The sequence below is a fragment of the Vanessa tameamea genome, chromosome 26, assembly GCF_037043105.1.
Source record: "Vanessa tameamea isolate UH-Manoa-2023 chromosome 26, ilVanTame1 primary haplotype, whole genome shotgun sequence".
In the NCBI taxonomy this organism is placed as follows: domain Eukaryota; kingdom Metazoa; phylum Arthropoda; class Insecta; order Lepidoptera; family Nymphalidae; genus Vanessa; species Vanessa tameamea.
Genome location: NC_087334.1, coordinates 5,993,896 through 6,017,294, shown reverse-complemented (window position 1 = coordinate 6,017,294; position 23,399 = coordinate 5,993,896). Strand labels below are relative to the sequence as shown.

General features: G+C 33.0%; 3 protein-coding genes across 3 annotated transcripts; 2 read left to right on the top strand and 1 right to left on the bottom strand.

Annotated features, from left to right (window-relative positions):
* The first annotated feature begins 1,730 nt into the window (after window positions 1-1,730).
* LOC113393461 (nuclear factor interleukin-3-regulated protein) lies at window positions 1,731-12,647 on the top strand. The gene is made up of 2 exons (XM_026630352.2): window positions 1,731-2,020; window positions 10,210-12,647. The coding sequence occupies exon 2, from the start codon at window positions 10,255-10,257 to the stop codon at window positions 11,359-11,361; it is 1,107 nt and encodes a 368-aa protein (XP_026486137.1). The 5' UTR covers window positions 1,731-2,020; window positions 10,210-10,254; the 3' UTR covers window positions 11,362-12,647.
* Window positions 12,648-15,192: 2,545 nt separating this feature from the next.
* LOC113393576 (protein THEM6-like) lies at window positions 15,193-17,960 on the bottom strand. The gene is made up of 4 exons (XM_026630554.2): window positions 17,772-17,960; window positions 17,138-17,352; window positions 16,163-16,351; window positions 15,193-15,718 (listed from the first exon to the last, which is right to left on the bottom strand). The coding sequence occupies exons 1-4, from the start codon at window positions 17,935-17,937 to the stop codon at window positions 15,593-15,595; spliced, it is 696 nt and encodes a 231-aa protein (XP_026486339.1). The 5' UTR covers window positions 17,938-17,960; the 3' UTR covers window positions 15,193-15,592.
* A 3,874-nt stretch (window positions 17,961-21,834) lies between these two features.
* LOC113393515 (uncharacterized) lies at window positions 21,835-23,364 on the top strand. The gene is made up of 2 exons (XM_026630449.2): window positions 21,835-22,153; window positions 22,660-23,364. Exons 1-2 carry the CDS (start codon window positions 21,970-21,972, stop codon window positions 23,139-23,141), a joined length of 666 nt encoding a protein of 221 aa, XP_026486234.1. The 5' UTR covers window positions 21,835-21,969; the 3' UTR covers window positions 23,142-23,364.
* Window positions 23,365-23,399: the final 35 nt, after the last annotated feature.

Here is a 23,399-nt window from a genome sequence, read left to right as displayed (position 1 = left end):
AAAAAATATATCGTGATAATTAATAATTTTAAAAAACGTCATTTATTGTCACAGATAACGACATAAATAGCAACATAACATTTATAAATCCGGGCTTCCCCGTTAGGTATGTTTTATCATAGGCGATAATATTTACATAATGTCATTTTGCAAATCGTTGAACGCAAAGTCTAACGTATAAGAAGAGCGAAGAAAATATAACAACGAATGATGAGAGATTAAAACATTACACACAATATCAGTAAAATTGAAATTATAAATTTTAATATAGATATATTTTCGCTTGAACCAATATCACTAGGTCACCCCATCCCGCACTATATTTAATACAATTTACATCACCTATAATTTCACACACAAACACAATTAGCCATTAGTCACAAAAATCAATAGCTTATACTTATGAAATTGGACTTCGGATTCCTATCAATACAAATGATCAGAAAACATGACGCAATAATACATTTAAGTTATTCTTATTTTGAAAATCCCATCCCAAATAAGATATATTCTCACCTTGACTTAATTAGGAATGTGTCGATCTTTCCGGTACGAGTCGTATTGGATTGGTCTATAATGACAATTAGGAAATTTAGACTGTATTTGTGTTTACAGATAAGCAATGTATTTCCCGTACAATTGTCTCCGCTAAGAATGTCTAGTAAGGTTAGTAGTATGTCAATGTTGCCATAAATCTAGATTCTAGACTTCATTGCCACTACTAATGAAACCAAACTAATTTAAATACATTCTCTACAAAAAAAAACCCGCAAATTAAAAAAAAATAACTACTGCCATTTATTACGTCAGTATTATAAAATTTTAATTATGTGTGTTATATTTTTTAAATTAATCCTATCCTAAGATATAATCTCTCCAATTAGGGAGTTAGCAAAAAAAAACAACTTACCGAATAGTCAAACAAAGAAACGAACCGAAATAAAAAAATTATAAATATGAGTTATAAAAGATTAATTTCAATAATTAAAAAAAAAGAAGGTTTATCGCATATATTGCAAGGGAATATTGAACGATTGAAAACGTAAAAGGAAATAAGTATAAGGTAACGTACGATAATTAATCTGTATAGTATTTTATTAATATATGTAATTCATTGTTCTTCATGTCATTATAACGAAAATTATAATAGCGAACCAATAACGCAACACGAAGATACGTTATTCAAGTCCGACAAGAAAATCTAGTTACAAAACATGGATCCTTAAAACAATCCATTTTCGAAAGTGCCGTTTAAAATTGGAGATCATGAAATACAAGACTTGTATTGCAAGATTGTTGCATTCAAATTATTTTCAGACAGTCTTAAAGGTGCTGTAATATTATAAAGTTTGGGCTTGAACGCTTAACATTGCCATAGTTTTTACGTCATTACAAACAAGCGAAAAATTGACCAGAGCACAATTTAGGCAAAAATTTGCTCACACTACAATTAATTCATTACGCCATTTTAAAATTGCTAAAAATCTAACGCTTATCAATCGATTACAGATTTCGTAGAAACACAAAAACGCCACAAATACATGACTCAATCGCGAATTAGCTAAAAAAAAATCGGACATTACATTGACTCAATAGCGCCGACTAAAGTGATTACACACAGCCAGGTTACGTAAATAAACTCACACAAACATAAATACACACACTCGCGCAATCACACACACAGCTGTATGATGCGTTAGTGTGCGCGCTGCAGACCGTGAGTCGGTCGACCCCACTACAAAATTTAGTCGCACTCTAGACTTCGCAGAGGATAGACAAGTCCAAGTGACTAGAGTACTACGCCATTCGCAGTGAATATTTCGTCATAACAACATTGTGATAGTGACAAAATCATTCGGGACGTGTAAAGTGGGTGCATAACATTTATTGTTCCATTTTAACGCACTATAAACTCCACCGAAGACGGTTTTGTGTTTTGCTGGTTTTGTGAAATTATGACATTGTTCTCACTATTTGGATAATTCCGGATAAGGAGTGCAAAATTACCGCAAATATTTTTGTAAGTATTCCTTGTGCAATATAATTATTATTTAAATTAATTTACGTTAATTAAGGTATTTTCGTATTTATTTTATTTTTAAAATTTTATATGAAACAAATTGTACTTGTTGCTTTTGCTTTTGCTTCAACGAAGGTTTTGCTTTAACCGAACATACTTAAAAATATATATATTGTTATCTTAATAAAATATTAGGCTTTTATATTTTAGAAAAAAAATAAAAAAAATTTATTAAAAATAAATAGTTATAAAAATTAGAATCGACTTAAGAAACTTTTTAAAAATAGAATTATAACCGAAAGTTGTCCTGTAAAAAATTAACATACCTACATATTTAAAATTATGAAATAAAAAAATAATTGTTAAATAATTTAAAAATTCAAGAATAGTATCTGTTAAATTTTAATAAATTTAAACGAGTAACAATTGGGATGAGTCAGTCAACCCATCAAAATCGAGTTCGCGTTTTCATAGAAATGTTGGTAATGTCATTGACATCGGCTTCAAAAATATGTTTACTCATGAGCGCTACGTCTCGTGCCAAAAGAACTTTAAATCATTTAATTCGATGTGTTTTCACATTGTATTGCTTCCGAGTGTTCGTGTTTTGATTCTTTTGTTTGCGAATCAGCTTCCTCAACCATGTTTTCATTATTATCTTTGTTTATACCAGTTGTTATATCTTAGTAGATTTAATGCTTATCATATTAAACATTCCTTTGTTTTATAATCGTACAAAGTTTGATTTCTTTGTCTGTGATAGTTGTTTTATATTTTCACTCAGACTGTACGATAAAATATTTTATATATAAATTCAATTTAATAATTTTTATATTAAAATATAATTAATAACAAATATTTAAATTATTTTCTTCTGCGCAAACATAATTCTGTGTTTATTTTCTATCTACCGCCAATAATTACATTGGCATTTTTTTATTGAATTAATAAATAGGCAAAAGTAAATAAATGAATGTTTTGATATTTGTAGTTTGATATAGTGCTATACGCAGGTTGGTAATTGTGGGATACGGATAGTCATTGCTAAGTAATTATAGTGTCGTAAGCGGCGCCTGGCACGACGGCTCTGTCGTAAGCCATTGTAAACGCTTACACAACTGGTTCAAGGTTCCAATCCAGCGTGCAATCGCCTGCGGATGTACGGAACTAGATTAAAAATAGTTAAGTATTATCACACTTTCGTAAGGAAAATTCTAACAATTGACAAAGATTGAGTTTTCAAAAAAACGCAAATTATAAAATGGAAACTTATGATTTATATTTTGAATATTTCTTTTTAATTATAAAAAAGTAAAACCTTAAAATTAACGGAGTCATTTTATTTCCAACCGCTTCTGTAAAACATTAAAAACAAAAACTTTTACTCCAGTCTAATAGCAGAATGAAGTAAAAAAAAAAGTTATGTTAACTTCCATAAAATACAAAACAATATAGCCCCTACGTTTACAACAGGCCCCGTCCAGAAATAAACTTGCGTTCGCTTAAACAATTCAAACAAACCGTTCGGAAGCAAACCTGAGAATTGAATCGATCGTGTAAAGGTCAGTTAGCTATCTACGTATGACGCAACGTCCCTAGGGCGGCGTTGCGCAATCCACTGCAAAACTCACACAACGACATTGCACAGATAATGAGAAAACGTCAAATAACACGAGCATAGTAAATACAAAATAGAACTACAGCAATGTTAACAAGTTGTTTTCAACGAGCTTCCGCACTCTAATAATAACTGACAGACAAAGAAGTGTAGCATTCGAGTGTAAAGTGCATTATCGGTACATGAGTGATGTAATACAGGAAATAAAAAGCAAGGTCGTCCGGAAGGTATTATTGAAGACCGTAAGGTCATACCCGTATGCATTTGGTTAAACGTGCATCATAACGCGCGTTACACGTAGCTATGAATTTTAATACCCATTATGTTTATAATTGTAGTGTAATTATGACCCTGGTTTTATAATTAACATTGGATCACTCGAAACGATTAAATCATCTACGTTACTACTAACGCAACATACTGTAATATAAAAATCGCGTTAAACTGATAAAAAGTTATATCAGTTGTCCTCATGAGCCAGTTTTGAAAATTTTTATTATCATTCTAATCAGGCGTCGCATGTACATGTTATATTTGTTGTAACCCATAATGAGTGCATGTTACGTAATCTACATTTTTTTCATGCGCAATAACAACGCCGACGATAATTTCATCGGTACGAGGACAAGCAAAGATAACTTGACCTATTTTTTTTATCTCGCCCGCTCGCGTAACTGTAACCTACTTACTGATGTGCACGTGAGTGCTCACAGCCAATTGCGATGAAGCAGACAAATGTATTATGTACATTGCTGGAGGTCCTTACATACCAGAACCATGAACACTACATCAACGACAAAAAAACTGTATTTGAACGATGGTTTGTAGCACACTTTGAAATTCGAACAACGTTCAAATGTTTTCATTCGCCTTAAAATATTAATGGGGATTCCCGGTGAGTCACGCTAAGCGAAACTAGCCCAATAACTCTAAAATGCTGAACATTAATGTACCGATTATAAGTAATGAGTAATAAGGGAAGTTTGAACACTGAAGATCTTGGCCCTGTATATAATACTTCCTAGAATCGTAATTCTCACGTTACATAAGGAGCTAAGGTGAGCAGCTAAATTCAAAGAATCTAGTGCATCAAAATAGGTTAAGTGTTTCTTAATAATATACCAATTAACAGTGTAGAGCAAGGTCGATACTCAGTACGTTTGTCTTTGTCTAACCCAAACACTACGTATTTGTGTAAGGATTAATTTTATCTGATAGGGAAGTCCTCTACCGGAAAAGTAAGGGAGAAAACCTTGACACATTTTATATTAGCCGTTTATCACTCGGGGAGTTACGAAACACAACCTTGACACCAAACTATTATCGGGAGACTGAGAGGCCGTCCCAAAAATAGATTGATCTTTAATTGGGCCTTCGCTAAATGCGAATCTGAAAATCGGTCAAGTATACGTGGTTTTCAGCAGAAAAATGCTTGAAACGCATCCAAAATTTCGACCTTTCTTCTTGTATCCTCAACTATTAAAGTTGAATTAAAACGACAGCACAGTGTCACTACTCTCAATAATCACAATAAATCGCATCAAATGTTTTGAAAACGTTTTCATCTTGACCATACACAGTAAACATCATTCAAACGGCAAGCTGGCGCCATAGTTACATAAAGCTGTTGGGTTCAAGGGTAAATATTATGAGCCATATAAGTTAAAGTATATATTTTTCATTGTCTAATATATGTGCACTTTTGTGAGATGGTAAAATGTCAAATCAAAGATGGCGGACGGCCTACTTTTCCCGAGCAATAGCGGCGAGCGTGTGGAAAGTTACCGCTGTACTACTTTCTCTACTTTTTCCAAGATGGCTGATATTGTCTATGAACATTTATGTGAGCCAGTAATTGTCTTTGGTAGGTCAAGAGCATGAATAATGCGGCGCCATTAAGACGTGCGAATGTTTTTATAAGTACTGTTTAAAAACAATTTAAATATTGTGTCACGTTTCGTCCATCGTTATAATATGGATTATTGGTAGTTTATTAAAAATAACTGTACAGTTTTACTGTAACATCGGTTAACTACAAGAAACTACGACTAGAAATACAAGTTCAAGGACGTAAAAGTCTAATTAGTTACAATTGCGATCGCGTTTTATATAACGGCTTGGAGAAGAACGTGCGGTGTTACGCAAGCAACGTGAGTTCAAGAACACGTGTCACAGGCCGCGTGACCGCTCGGCGACGCAACACGTGCGCAGGACAATAAAGCTAAGGTCATGTCCACTGATCCACTCTGAGCCAATCGTTGCGATATACATTTTGGCTCAAAAGAAACGTCGCACAATCGTGTGCAATTTATTTCTCAACTAACCTTGCCGCGATAATATATTTATGTTTAGAAATTCTTCCTGGTTTTTGCATTTGAAAGACTATTTCTTGTTAAAAGATAATAAATATAATGCTAACGGGGCATCTTACGTACTGAATTTAAAAAACGTTTATTACGTTAGTGTCCTTAAGACAATATGTAATAAGGAAGTGTGATTTTATAGCCGCGTAATACTCACTACTACAAATATTTTGATATTTATATATACTCAAACTATTAGACATTGGGTACATATTAAACATACTATTTGTCTAGTATGTTAATCTACATTATGAAGCTGAACAGTTTGTTCGAAAATAAATCTCACGAATCGAATAAATATTTCCCAATTAGACAGCCCGTTCATTGAGGAAGGTCATAAGATTCGTGCTATATCCTTACGGACTAATATTCGTAAACGTTGAAAAATTTGACAAACTAAAAACATGCACTCATAAAAAACGCTAATGAAACCGCGTGTGTCAGCTCATATAAACTAATAGCACATTATCTCGAACATTGCATTATGTCATTTAGAATGAGGATTAAACTGGTCTAGGAATGCGTTTCCTGTTGACACTTAGTAAACTATTTGCCGGGACGTTAAAATTCTCTTGATACGTATTAGATATCAACAGCATTGGTAAAATAAATCTTAACTTTGTCTTAAATGTAAATAATATTCATGTTATAAAAGAGTTGCCATTGAAATGATTTCCAGTTATGTTCGGCAGAATCTTCATTTCAAATGCAGCTGCTTTACGTTTGAATAATACTGTAGAATAACCATTCAATAGTGCTTGTAATAGCTTGAATAAGGTATATTTTGTTTTTGAATAGGACTTTAATTCGAAGGAGTTTTGAAATTCGTTTAAAATTTTATTAATATTTCTTAAGTATCCTTAGAGAAATATACATAATTAAGCGTTTTGTATATATTCTGTTAAAATGACCTACATCGTTTTTTTTTTTATTCTGGCTTTTATTTGTGCCTAGAGGGCACAGATTATTTCGCCAATGTCACGAAACTATATAGTTATCTGACTGACTTATCGAGACAGTGACACACAAGATAATTGTTTCTTTTTTAAATTATGACGATAAAAACTTTTTAGTTCATTTAATCAATATGAAAAATTTATTTCATTTATTACCTGTAAAACTGATTACACTAAAAATTCAAATCTATACATTAGTTGATATTGAATAAACTAGGACTTATACAGTTAAAAATAACTGAGGGGGTACACGTGCAGTGGTGCTCCTCACACGTACCTGAATGTGCAACGTGACGCAGCCACGTGTAGCTGTAGTTCAATGCGAAGGTCGCTAGAACATAACCTAACTCAATCCGATTTTACTGAAATCATTAGTATACATTAATATATTTTAATTTAAAATATATTTAAATCTATGGACAATTTATATAGCACTAACGTCACTGTCATACATAACAAAACTCCTTACATCGATTGCAAGAAGGTTTCATTCAATCGAAGTTTAAAATTGAAGTTTAAATTTAGAACGCAGAGCTATCGAAGTTGCCCAACCCAACCTTGACAGCGGTGACGAAACACAGCAGTTTCATAACGAGTTTTAGACTAGATGAGCGTAAAAAGTGTGATACCGTACAGTGCCAGTTTTTGGCTAACGGTGAAACGAAAGTACATGATTAGCGATAACTGTCCAAATGCCGATTGTTATACAAGACGACCGTTAGACGTGGTTTCGGTACTATCGAGTTCTGTTATCAAATTTGATTCGATAACTTGTATAATAACTTATTGGTTTTTATAACTTATTAGATTATGAATTACGGTTATGCAATTAAAAAAAGAACTAAAAAAATCTAGTTGCAACAAATTAACAATTTAACCAAAGTTCTTACATCGACCAATGAGAATGTCTCGTAAATTTTATTTCGTAAATATACCAACCAATTAAAGGCCACTAAAATTAATAACAGGGAGATATGTTATAACTTCCTCTTCATATATTATATAATATCAAATCAATGTTCTTACAATGTCCGTCCGTTACTCATTAAGGCAGTATTTAACCGTTTGTGCTGCCAACCGGCAAATAACGGACACTTTTTTAGTTTGAAATAGAGCAGTTATTTTGTAAGCTGTATACCATTGTACATAATTGCAAAAAGTATTAATAATTAAAAAAAAAATTGCTGGTATGTTTTACAAGATAAAAGGTTAACTACCTAGATATTGATTATTACGGTACTGATACAAAATTGCATCGAAAAATCACAGATTATATATTATTAAATATAATTGAAAATATAATATTTATAATTTTCTATAAAAACTTTTTTTTTATTTTATAATTAATACACGAAATCGCTTGCCCATCAACCTCATTTGTAAATAAAACTCATTTATAATGTAGGTAACTACCGGTTAAACTAGAATAATGTTTATTCAATATATAACTGTATTCTACCGAATATGAAAAATAGAATATTTTATAGATAAAAACGTTTATAGCAATATGATTTTAAAAAGTCATATCAAAATGTTATAAAGTGCGGTTACGCAAATTTGAATTTTATTTCATTTTTATTCACATTGACATACATTCAATCAGTTACATTAATATTATAACACTACATTTTTGAATTAGCTTGAAACGTGTAAAAGGCCCACTGACATTTCGACCAATTAGAGGTGGGTTTTAATCGAACAGTTAGCCGTAACGGGTGCGCGCGCGCATCTAGAGCGGCCTACTGACACCGAACGGGCGACTGGTAACAATCCGCTTGCAACCTGCCTCGCCAACAACTGGTAGTTCCGTATAATGTTCTATTACTTTACTTCTGATGATAGAAGTTACATTCTACAACTAGGAATTTAGAATTTTATTTAAATAAAGACGCCATAAAATGTAGGTTTAGGTTAGGTTAGGTTAGATTATTTTTAAAATGATTTTTTTAATAACTTGTTTGAATGTTGGCAAGATATATTTTTAAATCCAAATGATCTCCAAGCATAAGGTTATATGCGGTTATGTATATATTTTGTTGCGTTATTTTTTATTAAAACAATACGACGTCAGCGTAACTGTTATTGCATCTCATTACCCTTACTTTGCGGTCGAAAGAGCAATTTATTATCGACATTCTAGTCTATGTTATTTTAAACGTTAATATAGTTCGGCGGAAATGCTTATGAGTAGTGAATTTACATAAAAGAATGGGAAATGCTTACATAAAGCTTTCTGAACACAATAAAATTGTTCGAAAACATCTTAAAATTCTCCGGTGTCGTTCTAATGATCTTTTTCGAATTTCATAAGGAGTACATATGTGCATAATATCGTATAATAGCCACGGAACACGTGAACCGAGGCTCTGGAATAGTTTAAATGACATGCAAATCGTTTCCTAAACGAATAATGTCGGATATAGAAAGAACTCTCACGTTGTCCGCGAGTTCACCGCGTGCCGAGTAACGTGACTGTTTAACTCTTATTTGCACACGTTAGTAGCATATTAGAAAAAAAAAGGTATCAAATTTTATAGCTCCTCTACAATGGGTGCTTACGATTGATTCTTTCATTGTTATCCTCCGCTGATAACAACGCTATGGACTTTTTGTGACAAACTTCCTGTCGTTGTTTAATATAACCATAATCAGCGAGAGGACACTCATTCCGGACTCACTAGGCTTGCAAAGCCATTGAAATTAGGTGCTCGTGTTACGCAACGGTCATTGACATCGGGTCGATAGGGATCGTGAATATAATATAGAATAATTAACTGCTGAAGTCGCAGTTCTCCGTCCACGGCTTTACCAACGTGAGTCTTGCGAAATCTAAATATTATTGTTCATAAACCGTTGTCAGCTGATAAAGCACTTAGGCAACTCTCGTCACATGCCCTCGAGCGTGGATTTTTCTTCATTTAGCATTCTGAATAGATCGGTTGGGTCGAAATTTCAAATTTGCTTTTGAAATAATTAAAGTTTAATTAATTTATTGTAACGTATATATGTACCAATATTGTTAAACACAATACAGTATGTTTTGTGTGATCGAATATAAGGTGAAATATTAGATATACAATTTTATAATTCAAAGGGTACAAAAAATGTTAGTGTGGCAACGCGGTTACACAAAGGTGATCCGCGTGCTAAGTTGCGAAGGATCTTGCGACAGCATTTTTGCAAGCGTATTATTTTGTAAGGCAATTTATAAAATTGCAACGTTATACTAACGTTATGTTTTATTTGTTACAGAACCACAGTGAAGATCCGTGCGGACAAGGCGTCGTCCGCCGAAACATGGTCGCCGAGTTCATCTTGAGTCAGCAGCAGCTGCTGAGCGCGGGAGGGGGCGCTGCCCTTGGCCCGTCGCCAACACCATCTCGCGTGCAACCACAATCACGCAACAGACTGTCTGTGTCACCCCATTTTCCACTAGACCAACCACTACCATCTAATGGTAGTCCTGGTGACCCTAATGATTATGGAAACAGCTTTGATTATTCGAAGAGGAAGGAATTCTTCGGACAACGCAAACAGAGGGAATTTATTCCTGATAATAAAAAAGATGATGGATACTGGGATCGCAGGCGGCGGAACAATGAAGCCGCTAAACGTTCCCGTGAAAAACGCCGCTTCAATGACATGGTACTTGAACAACGTGTCGTTGAACTCTCCAAGGAAAATCACGTACTGAAAGCTCAATTGGATGCGATCAAGGAAAAATATGGCATATGTGGAGAGACACTTATCAGCATCGATCAAGTTTTAGCGACACTGCCGACTTGTGATCAGGTTCTCTGTGTCACCAAGAGGAGTAAACTCACTAGCAGTGCTCTATTTCCGCCTGCACCTCCACCACCACCACCAATACCTCCATCGTCTCCACCATCGCCTCCACCTCAACGTGCTCCGGAACCTTACCAAGAAAGGCTCCCTGCACCTGAAGCTTACTATCCTCACCCAGCACATTATGAACCACCCGGTTCAGTTCTCAATCTCTCACGATCTCGCCGCGCTCCTTCGCCATACGAGCTGTCATCTCTCTCTGGCTCTGGAGACGAAACAGCGGAACAATATGCTCCGGAAAATAATTGTCTTCCTTTAAAACTTCGCCATAAATCACATCTCGGTGACAAAGATGTCGCAAGCGCTCTCCTATCCCTGCAACACATCAAGCAGGAGCCCGGTCCTCGTTCCTCACCTTCCTGGGACGGTGAGGGCTCTAGTGACGAGAGGGATTCAGGGATCTCATTGGGTGCAGAATACAGGCCACCAAGGTCTGACGAGAGGCTTGCTGAAGAGGACGACGCTCACTTAAAGGCGGAGCTCGCGCGGCTCGCTACAGAGGTGGCGACGCTAAAGAACATGATGCATCAGAACAAGGCGCGCGCGCTCGAGCACTGAGCAGAGTGGCAGTCTGAGAGATGCCCCGCGCCTGCGCCTGGACCGCGCAGCGCCGCGCTACATCGTTAGTCGCGGCGACCACTCGTGTCGCGATAACGTGTCGATCTTGTTCGTACAAACTGTCTCAACCTGCCCCTCCCTAGTAGTCGAAGTTACCACGTTGTAAAGAGATGAAAATATATATTTGTATGATATTGTGCAGCTGTACGCGGCTAAGTCGCATCGCCTAATTGTAATCCTTCCTAGTAGTCGTATCGTTGTACCGTTCTCGTAGGGTAGAGATAGTCGCAGTTATCGACGCGTTCGTGGACCTTTCTGTATGAGACTAATTAGTTCGTTTTACAGACTTTTCGAGCAGATAAAACTAATCTACTCAGTGATAGATTTAAAAAAGATGCATTTTTAGTGGTGAGCTATGTATAATGTATATGTAATATAATAATTAAGAAGTAGATCTGTTTCATCTATTCGAAGACTCGGTAGTGAAAATCGATGGCTAAAGACTATTTCTCTTTTAAGCTAGCTTTAAGTCTTAAATAATATTAAGTCCAACTTAGATGTTTATTTATAATTTTTAATGTATAGTCTTTCTCAATCGGAATGCCTGTTATGTTCCAAACCAAAAAAAAAAAAGAGATAGATCCTCTAGCTGTCAAGAATTCGCAAAGTAATTTTAAGAGACACTTTAAATCCTATTGTATGCAGAGTATTGTAATCAGACTAAGAATACCAGTGCCTTCGACAATACATACCTACCTTAAAAATAGCTACATTAAATTAATATTTTTGTACACTTGTTAGTAAAAGCTTAGCGATGTCAAACAATCAGATATCTTCAAACATTCGCTGAACGTCATGGAATAAGAGGTTTAACTTTTTTATTTAATATACGATTCAGCGTAAACTTTGAAGATATCTGGTCATTTAAACGTGGCCCTTACCATGAGTCGCTCACAGCGATACAATCGCATTTATGAGTACTATAAGTCCTTTGAATTAATGAAACGCATGGCGTCTCACTCATCTCAATATTGCGTCTCATTAGTGTCGAACCCATGGTTGGGATATTGTATCAAATCCTATTAAGACTAGATTCAAAGTATTCGATATGTATTGTAAGTTTTCATACTCCCAATTGTCCAAAGGGCATGTGATAGGACTGAGGCCTGAGGGAGTTATACTAAGTATTTATTTATTCGGACCGAGAAAGAGGATTTTACAGTTTATTATCTTTGTATAAGAAACTCTATACGATATAAATAAATTGTGTACATTACAATTAAAAATGAATTTTATTTTATTCCCACCTATTATAATAAATATTATTGAAGTATATTACGAATTTAAATGATGAAATCATCATCACAAATAAAAAGCAAAATTTCGACGATTTCAATTCAATTTGAAAAAACTTTTGGACTCCTATAACAAAAAGTAACAAAAGTTACAAGAATATCGTTAGGTACTAATACAATATAAACAATAGCTATATTGATTCATCTATTACTTTTATAAAATTGAAGTACCAGTCAGTAAATGTACCAATGCTGGGCAAAGAACTCCACATCTCTAGAAGCTTCTCAAATCTATTCCAATATACAGCTCAGATGCGGTTTGGTGCCATGACAGCGTGAATGAATTGAAACAGATGAATGTCGATTGCTCAAAATGCCCGAGTTTGAAATATATGAACCCTTGCTTAAGATTGACATGTCCTAGCCGCAGTACCACAATTCGTTAAATAAAAATCTTACACTCCTACCAAAGTCAAATTAAATGGCATCAAAGTCAGAATCATTCAATTCCTTTATATACCCTTCAAATATGTATATAATACAGTGCCAGACGCACAGACATAAAAGTAAACATTTATAAAGGTTTTCGTTTGGAAAACGGTAAAAATTTCTTACAAACGAAATCGATACAAACATTGCTTACAAACAAAGTATTAAATCTTTGGAGTTAAAATAAAAGAGCAATAGCGATTTTAAACTTTATTTATATTTAGTTTAGGTACAATGTTGAATACATAATACATATAAACTTATGTGTCGTATTATATACATTTCATTAGCTTTGCTAAGTACATCACAAATCCATCATTTTTATACATTTCATACATAGGATGTTAATGCAAAAATTTCAAGCATTCAATAAATGTGATTAATAAAAAATTATTTATCTACTGAAACTTTTTCAATGACATTCGTTATTGAAATTAAGCCTCTTAAGATGCAAGGGTAATTTGTTATTTTTATATGGCAACATTTTATTAAAACATAACCTGAGAAACATTTATCATTTTTAGGCTTATTTTTGTACCACACATGATACAAGAACATTAAATTATTATCCTGAAATTTTCGTTTTATGCTGGTTTCTCATACGATCGTTTTATTCATTCGTTCGTTTAATAAAATTAATCACGATTTTATTTTTTAGCCAATTTATAACGACCTCTAATATTCTAGAAGATTCATTATTTTTTTTGGACTGAGGATATAACTTCTACCTTAATCGGTCCGATCGCTTTGAGATTTAAAAAAATTGGTAATACCGATTCATTCTCCAAGTACTACGTTCTTTTAACATATATGATGACATCGAATATTCTTATGATAAATTTTCTTTTACACGTTGGTAGTACTTATCTTACAAAACAATCAAATATCGTAAAATTCATAATCTTTATCCGAGTATCCCACGATTCTAAACCCTGCAATAATCAATCCGACAATCTTTACATAATTCATTTTAAAATACTACATTTACATAATAACACAGTAATATAATCTGAACACAATTATGAAAGTAAAATGTAAATTAATTTCACATCAAATAACAGACAGACATTATTAACCACCTTTTAGTAATTTCTGTCGATTTGCAAACCAAAGCAGACTTAGGTGTACCATAATTTACTGTAATTTAGCGATCAGAATACAAGTTATTAAATTCCGGTGAACAAACTGAGTCAAACAGTGTTTAGAAAGAAAGATTTGCCTATAGAAAAATGAATGTTACTTGAAATATACATATTTGAGCTAATTGTATTCATAAAATAATAGCCATTTTTTTATTAAACATAATATAATAATGATATTTAATATAATGCAGATCTACACAATTCGGAAAGGATAAAAGGAAATCGATATAAGTAAATATCTTGCAAGAAATATATAAGGAAAATACGAGTCCCAAGACATGGAAATTAAACATGTTAAATCCAAAACTACATTCATAATCAATATTGCGATATAATATATGTAACGACTATTCGTTTTTATAAAAATATCTATAGCAAGAAAATTTTATAAATATTACATTTAGAATTCCTATATTTTCAATTTAGTTGTGCTAATAATAACTAACAAATAAGAACGAAAACTCTAAAACCCAAAATCTCCTCCTTTTAAACACTCAAAACATCGAAAATGACAACAGAATTATACACACAGATTATAATTATTAAATAACAATAATATGTACATACTTGTAGCATTTTTTCTAGCACTATCATGAATAAATACTTGCTTAGCCTTATACAACAGTGCTGAAAACACACAACAAAAGAAAAATACCATAAACAAGCCATGATATTTTAAAGATTATAAATATTTTAACACTGATTACAGGACATAATAAATAAAATTTTACAGAGTAATCCATATTTGTGCGTCATCGTCAAAATCACATTGTTTTTTTTTAACAATACATTTTTTAAATAGCCCAGAAAATAAGACTAAAAATATTATATATATGCATTTACTTTTTGATAATTTTTTTTCCTACATGTTAAAACTAACCACATCCGCAATGTAAATAAGCTTACATTTAGGCAAGATATAATATTTAATAGGTAAAATATTAAAATAGCTATATTCATTATACGATATAGTATCTTTTCAAAATTAAAACTATACAATGATTTTTTACCTATTCCACTTTTATATTTACATACTTACAAAGTCATAATATAAGGAAAGTCATATATAGGACCAACATTGCTTCCTAATTAATATTAAAATTATGGATATAAAATAATAATTTGAAGAAAACCTTAACTCAAATTTTGATTAATAATTTAAAAAAGGATAAACTCGCTGTCATCTGTCATTTTGACGTTGACACTTTTTCATCTGTTACTTGCCAAAACGAACCCGAACGAAAACCTGGTAATCTCTTACATTTGCTTACGAGACCGTAAGTTTACGTTCGGGCTAAGCTGATTTCACTCGGCCGCCTTAGGGATGATCTCTCCGCAGCTGAGGGGATGCGGTTCGAGTGAAGGGAGTGCGGAGGCAGTAGGCCGCAACTTGGCTGAACTCAGTTCATTACTTTGTACCCAGAGTTCCAACTAAAAATAACAATAAAAAAATTTTTGTTGTAAATACTTCTATTTTAGACTTCTAAATATCATTCGGGAAATAATTTAAATTAAGAAAAAATCATATACATTCAATATAATTACAAATATATGATAACAACACCGGTCCGAGCCTCTTGTCACAGCAGAGTGTTTCCACCGCCTCCCCCCCCTTGGTTTCCCACTGTGTTAGTACAATAACTGAACTTTGCAATCATGTTTATCTTAATCAAATCTCTATCAATTGATCTAGAAATAAACTTGTAACACCCGGAGCATTGTTATATCCTCCGCTCTACCAAGTGGATCTCAAATTTTATTCATAGAAAATTATTTTTCACTTGTAATTGACTTTTTGGCACCATTTACGAGCTACTCTGGTACTGGTACAAAAACGTAGCATAAGAATACTTATTAAAGTAAAGAAGTCCTTACCTCAGAAGGCATCTTCTCAGGAGGTGATTTGCAGCTTCCGGAACAATGTAACTGCAGCAGTAACTCGGCAATGGCAGCAACTGAAGTATCTATTATCCGCTGGCGACATAGCGCTACGGCGTGGACAAAACCTCCGGGACCAATGAACTCATGCTCCATGAAAAATGTCTTTTCATCCCAAAAAATTGCCTGAAAAAATTAACTACAGGTATATACCAATATTTAAAGGGCACGATTAATACATTACAGGGTTTTTTTGTACTGTGGACAAGTTTGGGGGTTTATCAGATTAATATTTTACATTCATAAGGCAAATAATAATTATTATATTCAACGTATTGTTGTGATGAAAAGATAACCTTTTCCAATTCACTGCGCAATTTCACTTTAATGCGTTTTATGTCTGATTACGGGTGATGTCACGGTTACATTTTTAAAAACCATAATAAGAATAGTATTATACATAAAAGTGTGCTATCTTTTTTATATAACTGATTACATTTAGGGATTACGTGACCTCGGGATAAGTGAGTCATTTGAGCAACACAAAATTCGTGTTATACGAGTAACGCTATAGAAATCGACATATACTAATAAGAGATTATTTTAAATTTAATACAATATTGCTACATCAAACTTTAACAAATTGTATCGAATTAAATTGAATATATTTACTAACATATTACATGAGATACAAAAAAATATTATATATTATGCTAATCAGATCCCTATGTGTGAATTAAGCGGTTCAGTATGTATGTGAATGCCCTATAAATCAATATGACAACCGAGTGTCAATTGGTGATAAAAATGTGACGCATTTTCGATTATTCGTCATATGTACTAAAGTTTTTAAAAATAAATAAAATACAGTCCCAGCCACACACAGCCACATTAGTTAAACACGCATTCTTGCATCCTTGATTCGATATTCGAAATAAGTTATTAAAATACCAAACTTAGAACACAAATCACCTTAGATGTTATCGTGAACTTGGTGAAAGGTTTCAAATATCGCCTGTAACGGATGGTGGTCGCTGCTTGGAGTACAGAACCCCCAGCCGCCTTTATGTTAGCATAAAGACCACTCCGTTCGTAAAAATCAGCGCGAGCGAAGTCCAGCTCGCGCAGGTACCGCGCGTTGTTCATGTGGTACAATAAAGTATCTATATCGGTGAGGAGGCACCAAGCTGAAAATAGAGATGAAATTTGTTAAGCCCTAACTTATTTGAAAAAAGAATTATCTGCGATTTTTTTTATAAAATTTAAATCGATAACCACCGATAATGTATTTATTAGCAGGCTGAGTAGACTTGAGGCAATGGCGACTGATTTATGCGACGACAAATTAAGGAATCTCCTTTTTTATTAGGATTCTAGCTACAGAACGAAATGAAAAAATAACGAATGAAATCTTCATGATTTCTTACCTATAATTTCGCCTTCCCATACGTTATATATTAGATATATGCAAACTATTTTTTGTGCAATTACAACTAAATTAAACTAGGAACCTACTAACCTAGATGGAAATAAATCTATAAACTACACTTGAAATATGCCAATACGCCAAAGCCACTCAGATGATTGATATTTTGTGACTACTCACATTGTACCTCCGTGGTATCCAATATGCATATTTTCTTCCTAAAGTACCTCGCTTTCGCGACGGTGTACATCATTCGTGCAAAGTATGCCACGTCCAAGGTCCCATACAGCAATAGGGTGCCCGCCACCATCATCGCGCTCCAGCCAGGCACACACATCGTCCACATGATGATTTTATCAATTATTAATCTCGTAGTATTCGTAGTGCCTAAATAACAATAATAAATAAGGTCATTCTCGATTAAATTGTATGCTATGAATATCCTAAGTTCCTATAATATATATTGATATTTATTTAAAATATGTATAATAACTAAAACTTAATATTTACTGTAAATTTTGTAACATAGAATTTAGTATCTTAACGCCTACACATTTAAAATAAATTTGTCACATTTAAAGTTGCTAATAATTATATGCAGGCACTTAAAAATAAAAAATACCTATTATGTTTTGCAGTATTTTATGTTGAAATATAATTTTAATTGTATTTTCAAATAAATTATGACGTCTCTAACCACACAAACTCTTAGGAAATACAAAATGTTCAACAAACGAACGAAGAACTTCAAATTGCATCACGTACATATCAATTAAATTGGAATATATTAACTAACTAAATCTCACCAAGATATTTCTTGAAGCCGGCTCAATACTAATACTCAAACATACTACAGACAAGTAAAATTCAATAACTCCTCACTTCGTATTTGAAATACATGGGTCTCTATTACTATTACGCAAATATTGTTAGTAAAATTATTTTTTCCGATATTAAAATAACCTCCGAGGCGGTGTCAAGAAATTTTCACGTACAAATAGTGACATTTTATAGGATGCGCGCGCAGGGCGATCGATATTCAGCGCATGTAGTCATAGTTTCAGAACTTTTAACCTTATGGTCAGGTTAAAACCAAGCTAGACTGGAATTAGCAATCGAATGCTTAGAGAACTTAAGCTAAGAAAAGCATATGTATATCAATGGTTTATAAATCCAATTGCAACGCGGTTATTTGTAAATAAAACCCTATTACTAATGACATAAAGTTTAATATTCATTGATTTACTTAAAATACTTCTAAAACAACGCCATTAGTCGTTCTGCTTGTCAGTTTCGAGTGTATGTCATCAGTTAGAACTAAATATACAATTATAGTATTAATTTATCATTGAATAAACTTGACAAATATATTTCATAGAAATAACATTGGGGAAAAACTAAAGTTACAGTATAGTTGGAGAGTAGACGTGCAAAATTTTTATATGATTTGCTGCTGGGGCAGTTCTTATTTTTATAACACTAGCTGAACCTGCGGCTTTACTCGCACGAATTTATAAAACTTTACTTATAGCACACAAGCCGTCCAACCCCTTTAACCCCTCGAGGGGTGAATATAAAAAAAGAAGCCTAAGCCAAGGAAAGACTCCTTGGGACCATCTCCATACAACTCTACTATTCATATAATTCGGTTTAGTAACTTGGGCGTGAAAAGAACAGACAGAGTTACTTTCGCATTTATAATATTAGTAAAGATTTTGTCTTTTATGAAACACAAGCTACTCATCTCGACTTCATGTAAGTAAAATAAAGATTCTGCCCCATACACCAGATATTTAACCAATGAGATATAGGTACTTATTATATCTAATTGAACTCCTAAGCGGATGCATCGATTTTCATGACTTTGTGTTTTTTGGATGTGTTTGAGTCGGTCCCTAAATAAATTCTCAATACAGGTTATAGTGGAGTGCCTAGAACGTCAAAATCATGCAAACCTCGGACTTTTGTTACAGTCGATGAAAAAAAAAATAAAAAAATGGAATGTTTAGCTAATAACATAGATAAAAAATTTACTTATTGAAAATTTGTGCATTTGATTTTTTTTTTAAATAGATGTTTCAAATAGTATGAGGCATATTAGAATGTAAAGTGATTTTTTTATATCAAAATTAAGTTAATTTATATTTTTCTATAAGCGTACCTAATAAGTGGGAAAATGTAGTAATTCAATGATAATTGAAAAAAAGTTACATTTAAAATAAAATTTTGGTTTATTTAGGCATTTTAAGTCATTGATCTACATCAAATATTCTCTTTCACTTAAGTTATTTTAATTTTTTTCCCTTTTTTTGCAATGACATTTTGTTTTCATAAGCAGGAATTGCGTCAATTTTTTTTTATTATTTCTGATATTAAAAACTAAAGATTGTCTTTGTCACTTGCTGTGTAATTTTCATTATCGTAAACTTGAGTCTTATGTCCCTTCTAATTCGCGAGCCGCTTTTAATTTATGTGAAATTCCGCTTCTTTTTTTATTATTGAGTATTTGATTGTACCAATTTTCTGTTAATATATCATGGTTGATTATTTTAAAACTTATGATGGTATTGGATCTTAATTAATCGAAATAACAATGTAATCGTGATAGCGGTCTATGGGTCGTTTTCTAATAGTTTTTACATCCGGAATATGCTCTGTAGTTATGATATTTTTTAACTCTTTCATGGTGAATTGGCAGTAGTCATTCTAGACGCGATAGACTAAATTAATACAAAAACGATATCAATAAATGTTGTACCTTTTGTACATTTGAAAATCATGAACTCATTACAAATCAATTAGACGGAAAGAGGTTCACGAATAAATAACTCAAAAGATTCTTATAACTAGGTCCCGTGATACCTTATGTAGAACCGGAAACATCATCATCACAACCAGATAACTATGTTTTATAACCCTAGTACACTTACGTTACTTTACTTACTTTTAGCGCAAAAACGTAGCGATATAGAAATGAGAATGTACTAAACTGATTTGATCTATATTTAAATCCTTATCATTATGAAACGTGATCAATCCATTTTTGAAAGTAGGTATATGTGGACGGGTAAATATGCCACCTGATGGTAAGTACTCACCACTGCCCATAGACTTTGGGGCCATAGCCATTCCTTACATCGCTAGTGCGCCACCAACCTTGGGAATTGAGATGATACGTCCCCCGTGTCCGTAGTAATACTGGCTCACTGATCGGAACACAATAACACAAACTATTTTGCCGCTGCTTGGCGGTAGACTATATGATGAGTGGGCTGTACCAATCCATTCGGGCTTGTACTAAGCCCCATGTGGTTATAGTCAACATAAATTTAAAATAACTATAAACCAAACCTCACCTAACCATTAGGCAACAGGCAGCCTTATCGTTAGAGCAACGGTATATATTAGGCAACCTGTGGGCAGAGTACTAATTGTAAAAAATCTGGAAGGAAAAATATATAAAACCTATATATGTAAATATTAGAAACTAAAGTTATATAATTTTCGAAATGAAGTGATATTATTTCACAAGAGGAAACCAAAGATATTTGAATGGACGTTATACATTTCTAAAGCCTCATTGGAATTTAAATAATCGTAGCCATTTGGTATCGTTTTTAAAATTTACACAATAATTATATATTGTAACAAATTAATATCAGCACCAAATATGCGTCAATTTCTGAATTGGAAGCTCCGTAATCGCGCGGCAGGTCTATTAGTTTGACGTAACGTCATGCACAGGACTTGTATTACAAAATATTTTCTAATTTCCTCACGGAGCCTTTATTAAACCAAAACACTATAGTCTTGGAAAAATGCTTTTTTATTGTAATTGCGTAATAATAATTAAGAAAAACTATGAGAAAAAAAACAAATACATTCTATATTTTAAAAAAAAGTTAAATTTCTTGATTTTTGCATCTCAATGATAACAATGGTAAATTTTATGAAAAGTTAATTTATTAAATGTTGTCCCGCGTTCATTAGAAAAGGGCTCAGTTTTATATTTTTTCAATCTTTTGATTTTAATTTATAATAAAAATATAAGGAAATACAGCCGTCACGATTATCAAAATGTATAACCACTCAAGAGAACCCTCAATGTCAACTTATCTACGAGAAAATAAAGATCAAATTAAAATGGACTCTGAATAAGATATTGACGGGCCGAGGGACGCGAAGCAATGTCGGTGACCTCGCTCGCTTTTACCTCTCCCTTTTTATCTTTTAATGTTAGAAAGAGATACAACGACACGACACGATCCGACATTTTGACGCCGCGCAGTGACGTGTTAGACAAAAGAGTGTAGACTGTATTATTTGTTATTTTTGTGATATAACGTAACAAAATTAAACAAATACGTATTATTTAGTTATGAGGCAATTTAAATACGATGTAGTGCAATTAATTCACGCTGTGAGAGAACGGCCGTGTCTTTGGGATAAGACTTTGGAAGTATATAAAGATCGCGCAGAGAGACGAGCGGCATGGGAGAATGTATTCGTTCTCCTTGATGAAAGATACGAAGAAATGACGGCTGAAGAAAAGCGCGTGACGGGTAGGTTTTCCATATAAAACTATAATTTTTTAAAGGTTAGAAATACATTATCGCAATTTATTTAAAATTTAGATTCCCACCTCATTAGAAAATTAAAATATTTACAACACACAATCACACAGTAAGACATTTATTCAGGTATAAAATGTAATGATTGAAAACATGCATAAATTTGTATTCAAAAGAAATTATTATGTGTGGCTTTTCTAATTTATATATCAATATATTATAAAAAATATTGAAATAAATTATGTATCTAATTATTTTAATAAAAACATTATATGAAATAGAATATATAAATATAATTAGGATGAGTTTGGATCAAGTAGCACATTTTTATTAATTTTTAGCTCCAGAAATACAAGTTAATGAAACGGCTTCTATTGACTTGAGAATAATTTAAAAAAAAAGAGATCGAATTAGCCAGAAATTTGATCGGTACTTACGAGATAAGCTCGTCCAACGAACTATACTTTAAAATGAGAACCTTTGTCAATTATTTTCAGGTGAACTGATACTAAACAAATGGACAAACATCCGCGACACCTTTGTGAAGACTCTCAAAACGAAAATGGGAAGACCTAGAAGAAAATATCTTCTATATGATCATCTCAAATTCCTGATTAAAGTGACATCAACTGATGAAGACTTTAGCGTCGGTTATAACACTGAAGACAGTTCAACGTATATGAAAGTCGAAATTGAGAGTCCAAAAGAAACTACAAGTCATAGAAAAAGATCGAAAAAGTCCGACTATATTGAAGAAGAACCTAAGAAAATTAAAGACATTGAAAAAACGGAAGTCGACTATGTAGAAGTCGATGAATGCAATGATCCTAGAATCATGAATGAGGACGAAGCTTTCTTCGCGTCTCTTCTACCTTCTGTTGTCAAATATTCCGAGGATGAAAGATTGGAGTTCAGGATAGAGGTGTTAGCCGTTATGAAGAGGATAAAAGAAAAAAGGAAGTGGTCTAGCGATGTTTAAAATTAATTTATATGTAATTACTCAGTACTTTGTGGAAGTAGTTCAACTTGGGCTATTGGTTTAAATGTCGTAACAATGAACTTTTAAGTCGCGAACATTGTATTATGTAATTATTCCAAACACAAAAACGTCCGCCTTCATTAGTTATATAATAAATTAAGATAAATATTTACTATGGATATGTTAAGCTGAATAGTAATAAAATTTATAAATATTACATAAATCTAGTTTTATTAAATTAAATTTAATAAAACTAGA